Raw genomic sequence first — 13,474 nt, 5'->3', positions numbered from 1 at the left:
GAACCAGTGTCTGTTGCCGTATCGGGGCCACCGCACTTAATTAACTGAGCTACAGACCGAGTCAGCAGATAGTAAGAATTTCTTTATATGTATGTTACAGATTTTTGTATTAGATTTGAACGGCTTATTATCACCTGCTGTTTTTAATCAAAAAATGTTTTCGATAAATATAAAAATAGACATATAACTTGTTTATTAACGCGGAGTGGAGGTAATGCATTCCGATAATCATAGATAAGTTGTTTTGTCTCGACTTTTGATTCACGGGGCCTGTATCAAAAAAGTTTTAATAGAGATCCAACTCATTGACAAAGGTCTTACAAATCGTACCGAACCGCACCTATAAGGCAAATCCTCTCAGATCCCTGAAGGCCCTGCCTCTCTCTCGTATCCTTCACTCTCTTAAACACACTTGGGCGTGCATTAAATCTTCAAGTTATTAATGGCTACCCTACACATAAATCGCTAGAGCCATTCAAACAGCACCAAATGGAATTATTTACCGCGGTCACTTTATCACAAATTTCATTCATGACTTTTGCGCAAAATCTTACAATTTCGTTCCCACGACACGAAAATAAAATATTTTAAACATTTTAAACTTTAATACTAAGACGTAAGTATGAGTAATTCAAGTGTGAAATACGTATGGTGTATCGTAATAGAACCGTGTGTATTGCTACTGTGATATTTTTTTAAAGTTCTTGAGGTATCTATACACAATTTGACGTGCAACATTGCAAGTGGCAGGTTGACATTTTTACGCCACGTTTTTTGGACAATGTTGGTTGAACTTTGTATGATTGATTTGACTGATTCTTGTATTTGTTTAGTCGACTGATTTGATTTTTGGCTTTTATATATTTTGTCTCTCCCACGCATTTCATATTTTTTTCCTATGTTTTTATGGGAGCCTTTTTTATTATTCGAGAATGATGAATACTTTTCGGATCTAATCAAACTGTAGAGAAACCTTACTTATAAATATTACCACAGGAATCTTGTTTCCCAGGAATATATTGCCCATATTTAATCATTTTCCAAACATTAATTTCGTCAAACACAAATTGACACCAAAACCAGTTAATTGTTTGCATTAAATATTGAATTTAAATACACACTCTGAACGTGTATAATAATGTCACTTCCCGTCGGAAGTCACAGCAATGGCGCAATAAAAACCACAAGGCGGCCACCCATGGAGCGAATTTGTCATCGCGCTAATGATCGTTACATTTGAATTGATTGATTTATTGGTTTCAAGGTTATGGTTGACGTCAATTTTCTTCAAAAAGAATGAAAATGCTATTAGTAGCCCTTTTCTACTGGAAGTATCTATTTCATACATGATTACCCTTGAATTTAAAAAAAATCCTGACTGAATGGGTGATCTCAAGATAGAAGTCATTATTAGGTATTTATTTAACCTTTTTGTACACAATACAGTCATATAGCACAAATAGCGGACTTATAAGCCATAAGGTCATAAGGCCATAAGGCATTCTCTCAGTTAACTAATGCGCCGAACAGAACCAACTTCAAAATTATCATTTAAAACATTATTCAACACAAAAAGATAAGATAAAATAAAATAAAAAAGCTGTTAAATACCTAGTACAGGTACCAAAACTCTTCACATGACCAAAATACTTTGCCATTAAAAGGTATAAAAATAAATTAACACAGTAGCTTATGAGTGAACGTTTAACCATAAATCAGTTTGTACAATTGCGCCACCCCTGGGGCAGAGTACAATGGTTATCGAAATCATTGCGGTTGATATGTAGCGAGGACAGACCACGCTGAGGGTTGACAGTCATTTGTTGGTAAATGGAAGAAATTTTATACAATAGAAAGCAATAAAAAGAATTTAAAGTACATGTGGTTAGAAATACCATACGAATCGTCTCAAATAGAGAGGTATAAATCGAGACGAGGTCCGATTACGTACATTGATTATTACGTTGTTCTGCGTTGCAAGACGATAGGCTCATTGGGCCTAGACATTTTAATCTTTAATTATAGTATTGAGTTCTCGCGGTTGCTACACATCGAATATGTACTAACTATTTTTTCACTTCTCATGCTTTAAGCCATGGTTCACACAGCATTGCCCTGCACGCGGCTTTTTTAACGTATTCGATTATAAATGGATAGAGAGCGGGTTTTTTTTAAGTCTTTATTTACTTATAGAGGGTTTTACAAATGCCACCCTCATAGTGGCTCTCTTAAAGAGAGCGGAGTGTTCACACGATATATTTTCATGCGTTTAAAAGGCGGATAGCCGCAGTATTCTGACAGCAATCGCCATGAGAACACATTTGTGATGGATCCACGCTTTGTTGCAATTTATATTGCCTTAGAAGACGCCAACGACTTTGCCGCCGGAAGAACAGAAGGTATTGGGTTTATAAAATTCCATAGTTTTGTCCCACAAAACGGGCCTTTGTTCCACAAGATATCAATAAATAAATCGTTGTCCACAGAAGATTCGCCGGTCGTTTTGTACTAATAAAATTATGCATGCGGGCTCCTTCCAAAGTAGGTTCCGAAAGACGCTGCTTGTTCGGTGACTATTCGATAAAAAGGATACGTTAAAGTTCATTCGATTTGCTTGACAAGTGCGTTGCGTATTCGATAAACGTATAGAGCTGTGTGCGTTTTTTTTTTTCAGGACAAACACCGTATGAATTTATGCGCCACTATTTATTCGGTAATATACTCCCGGACACATAAATCGAGCCACCTTGCATTTTTATTCTTATAGGACAGAACACAAAAATATTGTTATCACCGAAGAAAACAGTTTTTCCCAGTTTTTTCAATTCAAATTATCAACTAGGACTCAAGGAAATGACGTTTAATATACCAATTTCAAAACAGCTTAGTAGTTTTCGGTCAATCAAACATTGTTTAAGCTTAGGTCAATTAATACTGAAAATGCAAGGTGGCTCGACTTACGTGTCCGGGAGTGTATTTAATACTGTAAAAAAAAACGTGCAGTACAATGTGTGAACGGGGGGGTTAAAGTAGGTCAATACAGCCTTACGTAGCGAGAGTAAAGTGTATCTTATAATCCCTGAGTAAAAAGTACTTAATTTTTAATTTACTTCGAGTGAGTGAACAAACTCAAACAGCCACAAAATTGGTACGCTCGGTTTTAGTTCGGCATAGACGGTGGCACCATATAATTTTCCCTCGTTAATGCGTTTGTTGTATCTGTGTCTGGTTGGAAAAAAAATACGTACCGCGAAAATATCAGAATTTTGGTATAAAATAAAAAGTTACCCAGAAAAACTAAACAGATAAACCAGAAGGACAGATAAACAGAAAGTACTTGCTCAAGTTTGTGTCAAAGGTAAAAGTTCAATTAGTGAATAAAATAATTATACTATTTTCGGTCTAAGTAACGTATATTTGTTTTTTGAAACAAAGCTTTGGTGACCGTGGACTGAGATACCGCATAATCTACTGTCAGAAACGCAGTAAAACTCGCTACTACACTACAAGATGCTTCCCGTTAAATTAATAATAATAATAATAACGCACACAATCAACATAGCTCCGCACTATAGAAACCCTGTGTCGCGGGTGCCATAGACACACACATAAACAACCACAAATTACACCCAAACTCACGAGAGAAATAAAATGTAGGCCATACAAATATTTCTCCCGGACCGAGAATCGAACCTGGGACCTCTGCGTGGCTGTCCGGCATGGTAACAGTTCGGCCACAGAGGCAGTTAATTAGACTATATATCAGATGAATAGCTAATGAAACAAAAATGTAAGTTTAGAAGAAGTAATTTTGCACGTTTATCAAATAAAATGGAACGTGTAGAAAACGCAAACGAAATTGTAAAAAACTAAAGTTCGTCATTGCGTGGGATTTTCAGCTTTTCGATGTAGGTCTTTAACATAATACGGAATTCAGTCGCATTCAGACCCTTCTCAGAGAAAAAGCTTTCTTTCTCAGTCAAAGTTTTCAGGAAATTTTCAAAGATTTGTAACGCCTTATTATTCCCTTTGAAAACACCAAAACAATGGTTGTTTACTTTTTTCAGTAGTTTAAATACCGGCAAAGTGACGTCGGCACTTTGCCAACGGGAATTCGTTGCTTCAAAAATATTTAGCAATCCATTGCACGTAACGGGATTCGATAGACGCTCGATGAGACCGATTTTCTTGTAAATGTTTAATCTGTTAAGATCTGAAGTTCTGCTATACTTTTTCTGGCTCCTAACATAGTAGTGTTCTTCTAAAATTTTGTTAAACAAATCTAATAATATGTTAACGACTGTACCGTCCAGTTTCAATGCTTGCTCGTAAAAAGGTTCCAAACCTTTCGTTTTCATGACTCTTGCTTGAATTCTTGGGTTATTAGGCAACCAAACGTAAAGAATATCTAACGCTTTGGCTTTTATTCCTTCATCGCTGTCGCCTTCAAATATGTCCACTATTTTATCAACTGCATTAGGCGGCATCATGGCATTAGTAGTGGACGGCGCCATCTCAAAAAGCTTCTTGGTTAAATTCAATAACTGCGTCCGTAATCCCAAGTGGAATATTGCTAATTGTGAATTTATTACCGTTCCAATTCCACCGAATTCTAAAAATTTGTAAGCGTTAGTGGGATCATCGTCCAAGAGGTCTACAATGGTGTTGGCGTCAACAGACATATCGTCGTAATAAGGGTATATTTCCTCCTGAGACTTCGTGCCTTCTCGGTCTAATTTGTCAGCGGCGGCAGCTTTTTGCTCGAATTTTTCTATTACAGTCACCAGTGCATTTTCTGCAATTTCAAAAGATTTAAAGTGTTAATGGGCAAATTGGTAAGAGCCGACCAAAATGGACCTATCACGGCCAAATTAAAGACGTCCTAAAGAAATATTAGGAGCAACCTTAACCGACGAGTGAAAGTTGTGTGTCAGGATTCTCGCAAAGCTGTGATCCTTGCTTACCCCGATGGGAATAGAGTCTGAAGTCTTCGATTCAGTATTTATTTAGATTTATTCACTTTCCCGAGAGTATTTGTATTTCAAGAGCTATAACATATTCATTAGAATTGGGCATTAGAATGGACATTAGTCCAGTGTAGTTAGGGTACTGTCCTAGAACGCTTTGGGATACTAGATTGTGTGGGTGAACAGTCGATGTTAAATTTTAAATGTAACGCTTGCTGTTGATTACTCAGACTTCTTCGATTAATTTCTCCGAAATTCCTATACCTACTTTTGAACATATTTTTGGGATAATGCCTAACATATAAAATATAGGTAATAAGTAAGCAATATGTATAAATGGTAGGTAGACTTTTCGGTCGTATTTGTTAAATTTGTATTGACGAGTATATAGCGCAATTATAAAATTTTATGGAGTAATGTAAGCTATTATACAGACCTGATTTCTTGTGAACTAGGTCATCTACTCCGCAACTGTAGACTTTTATTAGAAGAAGTGAGAAGCAAAAAGATATTCCGCAGATTTGCGACATCTTCGGGACTATAGCACCATCACCAGCAATACACAGCAAAGCACGAAGCAGTAAGTACAACAGTGTAGTACTTATTTTCTTGTACGTATCAATTTGTATAGCTCATGAATTCGAGTTGACACAAACAGAAGAACGACAGCACGTTTCAGAACATTATGTAGATAATATTGTGACTTAAGTTTCGAAACAACAAGCAGGCAGTATTTATATCATATAATTTTCGCCTTAACTTTTTTAATGCGAGATGACAAATTATCTGTCACATGTGTATTTATTTGTTATATTGTTTTCTTTTCGATGCTATACTTGTGTAGATTTATTAGTTTTGATTTATTTAAATATATAATTTGTTTGATATCAACTTTCATAAACTAATTAGTAATCTATTCGATAATACTGCATTGTTTAGTTGGTGTTTAGTTTTTGATAATAACAACACGCAGTATAATCCTCCTCTCACTCCTAAAGCAATGGATGTTGAATCCATTATAAAAGAATACCATTCCAAAATGGCGGTCCCCGATATATATGGGTCTATGGATCTGGTTACGCCATGGTTCAACAGAATAAGCTGTTTTGAAGAAGGACATCTGTTACCACGTTGCACTGTGGCCATTGTAGGGATTATCGGTGTGGTATGGTCTGAGGTTTAGTTTAAACCATGGTCTATTAAATCTGTTATTTTTAATTATTTTTTTCGTCCTGGGTAGTACTACCACTTTATCAGCAGCACTAGAGCCCGTTACGAGAGTTCGTCCAGAGAAGTACTACCACCTTACCTATTTCTGCCGCCAAACAGTAATATTGGCATTACTGCGTTCCGGTTTTGAAGGGTATAAAGGTGCGGGTGAAATTACTGGCACATGGGACTTGTCAACTTGTCTTAGGGTGACGGGCGCAGTGGCAGTGCCCCTCAGATCTTTGCGACTTAGCTCTGAGTGGCACTGTAACTGTTATGAACAGGCGTGTAGCTTACCTACCATTAGGCACACGACGACATGATCGTCCCGTCACTTGATAGTACAAAAAAATTAATCTTTTTTGTAACTTTATTTTTTATAAACTTACCTATTTCTGCCGCTGAGCAGTAATGTAAGCATTACTATGTTCCGGTTTTGAAGGGTAAGGTTCATTCAAGGTCTCATGTGCCTGGTGAAATTAGAGGCACATGAGACTTGTTCTCAGGGGAGGCGCAGTGGCTGTGCTTCACAGATAAAGCTCTGAGTGGTACTGCACCTACTATGGCTAAATTAGGCGCATAACTTATTCGTCCCGTCACATGCTATTAAAAAAAACTTCCGATTTAATGAATGTGTTATTCCTATTCATAGAATACATTAGTACTATTTATTGGAATTTCAAAGTTTTTTTTCCAAATTAATTTTGATTTCAGATGTCGTGCGCAATGGAGTATCTGTTGATCGATACGACGTTATTCCTCAACAGCGACGTCGTGCAGTCCGCGAAGGCAATGCTATTTGCCATATTCACAGTGGCCAGTATCTCGCTACTTTTATCTACATTCTTAGTGAGTTACTTTTTTATTTTGCAGTGCTGATACCACCTTGAAACTAGCCCATTATCCGCGTAACTTAAAAGTCAGGCTGCAATTCATAATGAAATATGAAAATCCAACAAATTTTCTCGAATTCTTAGAGCCTATGAACACGGCGTATTTTAAAGTCGCGCGTATGTATAGCACATTTTGATAAGAGATAGTTTTAATTTTAATTTTGTTTTTGAAATGAAGCAACTACATGAAATTCTAAGTGTAAACTATACTATCACTACACCACGTCTGCGACGCGTTTACAATACGCCGTATTCATAGGCACAGGTTTTCGTGATTTCTACATACACTCAGTCAGCCGTGACAATGAGACTTGTAAATAGCCCGAAACGTATTTTGTATGAAAAAAATATACGTGTAGGAAATGAAACTATTTTTTCGGATCTAAACCACGCAGCCAGCGGTAACCATGGGACCTGTAAGTTGTTTGAAAAAAACAAATATACACGATTTAGATCCGAAAAAAAAATTGTTTGTTTTCCTACATGTGACAATCGCGAAAACCTACGAACTCCGAAATTTTCTGTACCTACTATGAGAGTAGGTAATTAAATGAACTTCAGAGCTCTGGTCAATATAACCAGAAGTAATTTAAACTAGGCGCCATTTCTTATTATTCTTTTTTCACAAATCTGCGTATTTGCGCGCGCAAAATATTATAATTAATTATTTTTCCTATAGGTTGCACAGTGTGAACTTTTATCTCAATCATCTCAGGTTACATGTCAAAATTCAAACTTTGGGCTTCGTCACGACGTGCAGAGTTGTATTTTTAAATGGTACTTTCAAGTTTCCTGCACATCGTTCGAGGAATAGCCCAGTAATTCCATTTGAAATTTGTGCAATTTGAATGGATGCCAAGAAAGCTGCGCCAATGTGGAGGTCCGGCAGAACCAAAGCGGTTCTGTCGGACCTCCACATTTAGCGCCAACAGTTCTAACCGATTTATCTTGATATTTATTCTTCACAGGAGAATAAATATTTTGTGCAATTTTATTTATGGTATACACCGAGCTTCGTAATTTTGGGATTGCTCGTGTCGATCGTCGAGTTCGTGTCCAAGTCTGCGGGGCAAGTTGGGGCGAGAGGCACTAGCATATTCACGGTCGAAGTCGCCTTTCTCTTTAGTAAGTTGTTTTCATTCACACATACAGGGTTATTTGTAAAATATCAACAACTTCACAAGACTATCTATTACCACTAACATCATAAACAACAACTTTTATTCCATGATTTTTTACAAAACGTAATACAATTACCAAAAACATTTTTTAATATTTTGTTGTACTGTCTAATACTTCTTCGATCTGTATTTCGTAGCGACTCCTCCCGACCGCGTGCTTTATTACCGCACAGAGTTGTCGACGTTTAGAATGATCCGTTTAATTTTTGTACGAAAATAAAATCTGAAGAATTATTAAAAATCATGGAATAAAACTTGTTGTTTATTATATGTAATACAGTTATGCGCGGTTGTTAGTATTTTACATATAGCCCTGTATAATTTAATTCATAATGCATATCGAAAATGGCAGAACCATTATTATGGGGTAGTATCCCTTCATTATACTTGGTTGAGCGTTAAGAGTCTATACAACCTCAAATGGCTTTGGTTGATTCCGCGTAACAGTGAATGTTGAATCAATCACTTTGAAAAAAATATAATATAGTAAAATTGAAGATATACACTGATTACTATACTGATTAATATACTATATTTCCAAAAATTTTCACGATAGAAAAGAAACATAAACTTAACTCGAAATTTTACGAGAAAACGCTGTATTCAATAGGTAGTTTACATATTATCATACCAATTATTTTTTTTATATCAACTGACCTAAATAGAACACGTATACTATACGATATACATTTTTCACATGGCTTTAATTTCGTTTGTAAAAAAATAAATTCTGAAGTAAAGTCAGTGTCCCTGCCGTATTACAAGAGAAAAAAAAATTGAATTCGTGCTGAGGTAGTAGTGTTCGTCTCCCCGAAACGGGACTAACGCGCGGTTCTGGGGGTCTACTCTCGATCTCCGTCCGACATCCGTCCGAAACAATTACTGCCAAATAAGCACTAACAACAACACCAAATGGTAAGACGCGTGATGCGAATGAAGCTTCACACTTGATACTTGTCTTTTAATTTTGTCGAATATTTAAGTAACTGTTTCGGACGGAGATCGAGAATACACCCCCAGTTTCCTGTAAAAATCAGAGGTGGCTTTGCTGGCTGTGGAAGAGCTTGCGATGTTAAAAAAGCTTTTTTTTATTATTAAAAAAATATATAGTCATTTTTATCAAAACGGGTGTTACATCATAACTATTTATTTACATTAGTTATTTTTTCCTATACGGTTTGTGCGTTATTAAATTGAATAGACGTTTGAAACACTCATGGCGTGTACTTATTAGTGTTTAGAATTTTCATATCGCATGTATGATTTTTGTTTGCGACTGTTTAATACACAAGGTGGAGTGGTAGAGTGACATAATCGCATTTTATGACAAAGCTCTTGAAAAAAAGGTGATTTTGAAACTTGCCAAATTGTACATTATCAAAATAATTCATACTACGGTCATAATACGGTCCAGTTAGTAAAAGCTACTGGTAAAGAATGCCATAGTTTTTTACTTATACAGAAACAGATTTATCTTTTCTTTTCAGCTATATTCCGATGTCTGCCACTAGTGAACAAGTACCTAAGAGACATTTCATGAGAGTAAATTATACATTTCTGATTGGGTATTTATTATTTGTTTATATTTTGTACGTATGTATTTTTAATGTTATTTTATAAATAAATATAGTTGTTCTATTACTTGACTTGGAAACTAAATAAAGAAGGCTCTTTTATTAGAGGTAGGTAGATTAATTTAATTTAGAATATTTTTTTTTTTATTATTGGTTGACAGTTGTTGAATTTGCCGTGAATCTGAAAAGTCGATATAACCTCCAAAATTTCAAGGTCAGTGAGCAACATCGGCCAGTATAAAGAATTTTAATTGTACCTAAAAAATCTCGTCACCCTTTCATCTGCATATCTCCTATGATTTTGAAATCATATTTTTAAGGACTTTTTAAGAATGACGTTGATAACTTAAAACAATTATCAAAAAAGAACGAACTTTAAATTCTGCTGGCGTTTGGTGGAATGTGTTAAAAATTATCACAATAACCACTGAACTAAAATTTAAGAACATTGTTTTATTTATAAAATATACTAAGCAAACCTAAAATATAAAACTGCAGAAACCTTTTTAAGAAATACAATATAATGACCATGTACTCACAATATATTTATGATATAATAGTTTATGCGCGTCAAAAGTTGGCTACGTATGAGCGACGTACGGGCGGAGGCCGAGCGTTACGAAACGCGGGAACACTAAAATCCGTTGCCCACCGTACCGAACTTGCAACTAGAAGTCCGCGGGTAATAGGTCCCCGATTCTACGAACATCTACCCACAGACCTGAAAAGTGTTAGAAACGATGAAACGTTTTGTACCCGACTAAAAAACCTTTTATTGGATATTGAATTGTACAGTGTCGATGAGTTTCTTTTGAAACAATTTTAATTTTATTTTATTCGACAAGCAGTAGTTACACTACTTTATTTTATATTCATTATTATTATTATAATTTTATTATTGACGATCATAGTTATCCCTTGACATTGTATTTCCAATTGTAATATTGTGACATTGATAACATGAAATAAACGATTCTATTCTATTCTATTCTAAATGTTAGACAAACTGCAAGAACCATAGCTGTAGTGAGGGATAATCAAGTCTTTGCTTCCAAAAATATCTTTGATAATAATAATACCAAAAGGCCACTATAAAATAGCGTAACATGGAATAAACACAAAGATCATTTCATCAAAACTGACATTGGCTAAAGCCTAACGGCTGCCGTACGGGGTAGTAAGCTCCAAAATTTTATTAAAAATAAACAAGTTAATAATTTTAAATAGTTCATTTAATATTGTTGTACTATCTAATATATACAAGGTGAATATTAAATATATATAGAAAAACATGTCTCATACAACAAAGGTAAACTAATGCGCTAATGCAGACAACATTGAAGAGCTGCCATGGACTCGGGAATACAAAAATTCTTACACATAACAATAAAATTCACATTGACAAACTCAATTTATTTGTCAATTTGACTAATGGGGTTTCCATACAGGTGAATTTTTTTATACCAATTCTTTTTAAGAAGATAATCACCTACCGCCACAGTTCAACACGCTGTTCATTCAACCTTACATTAATTACTTAATGGATTTAAGATGTATTCAAAAAGTCTTTATCGTCGCCTTAGAGTTAATATCTCGTAATGTTTCAAAATAAAAATGATGATATAGTAAACACAACAATGTTTGTAGTTAACATTTTAATTACTTAAATTGTATCTATCAGATGCTACATTACATTAAAAAGTTTTGCTTCAACAAAAATCAGTCCAGGTATTCACTATAAGGCGAGGTTATGTACCTTTCGGAATTATAGGGTTTTTTCACCCTTACGTTAAGCTAGTTATAATTAGAAAATCAAACTGCACGTGATTTGAAAATCATACAGTAGTACCGGTCTCTTTCTAAAATTGTAATTCAAATGAGACAAGCGCTTGTAACTAGGCGGTCGACACATATTAATAAAGGCATATTTTATTTTTATTCAATGTAATGTAAATATTCGTTATTCGGGTACTGTATAGACTAACAAAGTAAAATAAAGATAGGTGGACATTTTGTTATTATTTCATGAAATGACAATTCGTAAATAACTTCAACATTCCCAAAACCACAGCAGTCACGTGAAAAAAACTTAATAATCGTAGCGTCCAACACACATTGAAGCCATTAATCAAATTCCACATTTATACTCGACTCTCAAAACCTTTTTTGCTACTAATTATTCAATATTAAAAATAAGTCACATAGTTGGTTAATACAATATTTAGAAGTGCGTTCCCATAAGAAGCAAAACTTGACTTTATCAAATATAACAGATAATATTACGCAAAGACAAGTAAATTATTATTGGAATACATGTACACGAAATTTTGTGGAATAGCTTGTGACCTGTGAACTTGTTACATAAATAAATAAAGCACTTGTGTTATGGACATCGGAAACAACGACGGTACCACAAACACGCAGACCCAAAACTATATAGAAGTTACAATTTAGAGTTTTTGTACACTGACCCTGACGGGACTGAGAGATGGTGACACCATGAAAACTGATGTGCAAGTCACTCGAATACGGAGGTCGACAAATATATATGTATTCAATAAGGCAAATTAGGAAAGGAACTAATATTAATTGCAAGTAGAAAACGTTTATCAACAACTGTAATTCTTAAATTATATCAATGGATACATCAATATGCATTGGATAAATAATTTATTCCAAAATAGTAGCGGAGTTTTAGATGCTTTCTTATTGGAAGTTACATCGTGGCAATTTCTCATACAAATATCAAATAAGACTATCGGTGTTTCTGTTTTTTATTTATTTATATATGTATATAATTTTATTATGAAAGGCACTCTTTAACATCAAAAGCTCCGGTACAATTTTAAAATGCTTGTTGATTATTGTATGAACCATGCACGGTTAACACAACGAATCATATAAGATAATCCAATAGACTGAAATTGAATTCGTAGAGTGACGGCAGGAGGATAGTAACCATAAATATGAACAATTTTCGTAATTCTAAGTGTTCAATAGAAAATATTACATTATCATTGTTCATCCCTAAATGTACAATTCAATTTCACCCTATATACTAAATACTAAAACAAATTCATTCATTTTACACATAGTAAGTACTTAAACAAATCTACAAATTCTGCTATTATATAATATCGCGTATGCTTTGCTTCGTCATTCTTATACGTTCCATTGATGGGCTTGGGTCTCATTAAAGGAGAGTTTAGGCCATATTATATATATATATATATATATCCACTACATTACCCCAAAGCGGGGTGGCTAATACACACGTCCATTTTATTATTCATTGACATCATAGGTGAGTTACCTCTCTCCGAAATGCATGTATCAACACGTGAGATGGATGATATCATGTATCCATAGTGTATATTATTATACAATATGAAGTAATTTGGTCATCCATAAATTTGTGATGATTTTAATCTTTCATCGTTGAAAGCACCTAGTACCTACGTATTGCAAGCATATTATAATTGACCCACATCTAAAACGCCCATTGAAATATTTTTTTTCATAAACTGTCAAACGCAGAACGCACTTCTTGTATCGTCTTTTACATTTCACTGTAAAGGTTCTTACAAATTTACTCGATTTTTGACGATCGTAATTGTCGTTCGATATGATGTGTTTTGACGATTAATAAG

The 13,474-nt window shown here is 34.7% G+C and overlaps 2 protein-coding genes across 2 annotated transcripts; one reads left to right on the top strand and one right to left on the bottom strand.

Moving 5' to 3' along the window:
• Positions 1-3,673: 3,673 nt before the first annotated feature.
• LOC113232553 lies at positions 3,674-5,540 on the bottom strand. Its single transcript, XM_026467321.1, has 2 exons — positions 5,404-5,540; positions 3,674-4,795 (listed from the first exon to the last, which is right to left on the bottom strand). Exons 1-2 carry the CDS (start codon positions 5,495-5,497, stop codon positions 3,870-3,872), a joined length of 1,020 nt encoding a protein of 339 aa, XP_026323106.1. The 5' UTR covers positions 5,498-5,540; the 3' UTR covers positions 3,674-3,869.
• Positions 5,541-5,951: 411 nt separating this feature from the next.
• LOC113232616 lies at positions 5,952-9,790 on the top strand. The gene is made up of 4 exons (XM_026467387.1): positions 5,952-6,132; positions 6,891-7,025; positions 8,038-8,194; positions 9,738-9,790. Exons 1-4 carry the CDS (start codon positions 5,968-5,970, stop codon positions 9,788-9,790), a joined length of 510 nt encoding a protein of 169 aa, XP_026323172.1. The 5' UTR covers positions 5,952-5,967.
• The last annotated feature ends 3,684 nt before the right edge of the window (positions 9,791-13,474 follow it).

Source organism: Hyposmocoma kahamanoa, unplaced genomic scaffold (genome assembly GCF_003589595.1).
Source record: "Hyposmocoma kahamanoa isolate Upper Pololo Valley unplaced genomic scaffold, ASM358959v1 76, whole genome shotgun sequence".
In the NCBI taxonomy this organism is placed as follows: Eukaryota; Metazoa; Arthropoda; class Insecta; order Lepidoptera; family Cosmopterigidae; genus Hyposmocoma; species Hyposmocoma kahamanoa.
This window is presented reverse-complemented; position numbering and strand designations above follow the sequence as displayed.

Excerpts from the sequence above, each read along its gene's own strand:
- LOC113232553 (XM_026467321.1), bottom strand. The coding sequence starts at position 5,497 with ATGTCGCAAATCTGCGGAATATCTTTTTGCTTCTCACTTCTTCTAATA. Across the intron at positions 4,796-5,403 it reads CCTAGTTCACAAGAAATCAG|AAAATGCACTGGTGACTGTA; the intron begins GTCTGTATAATA and ends TTGAAATTGCAG.
- LOC113232616 (XM_026467387.1), top strand. The coding sequence starts at position 5,968 with ATGGATGTTGAATCCATTATAAAAGAATACCATTCCAAAATGGCGGTC. Across the intron at positions 7,026-8,037 it reads TACTTTTATCTACATTCTTA|GAGAATAAATATTTTGTGCA; the intron begins GTGAGTTACTTT and ends TATTCTTCACAG. Across the intron at positions 8,195-9,737 it reads CGAAGTCGCCTTTCTCTTTA|CTATATTCCGATGTCTGCCA; the intron begins GTAAGTTGTTTT and ends TTTTCTTTTCAG.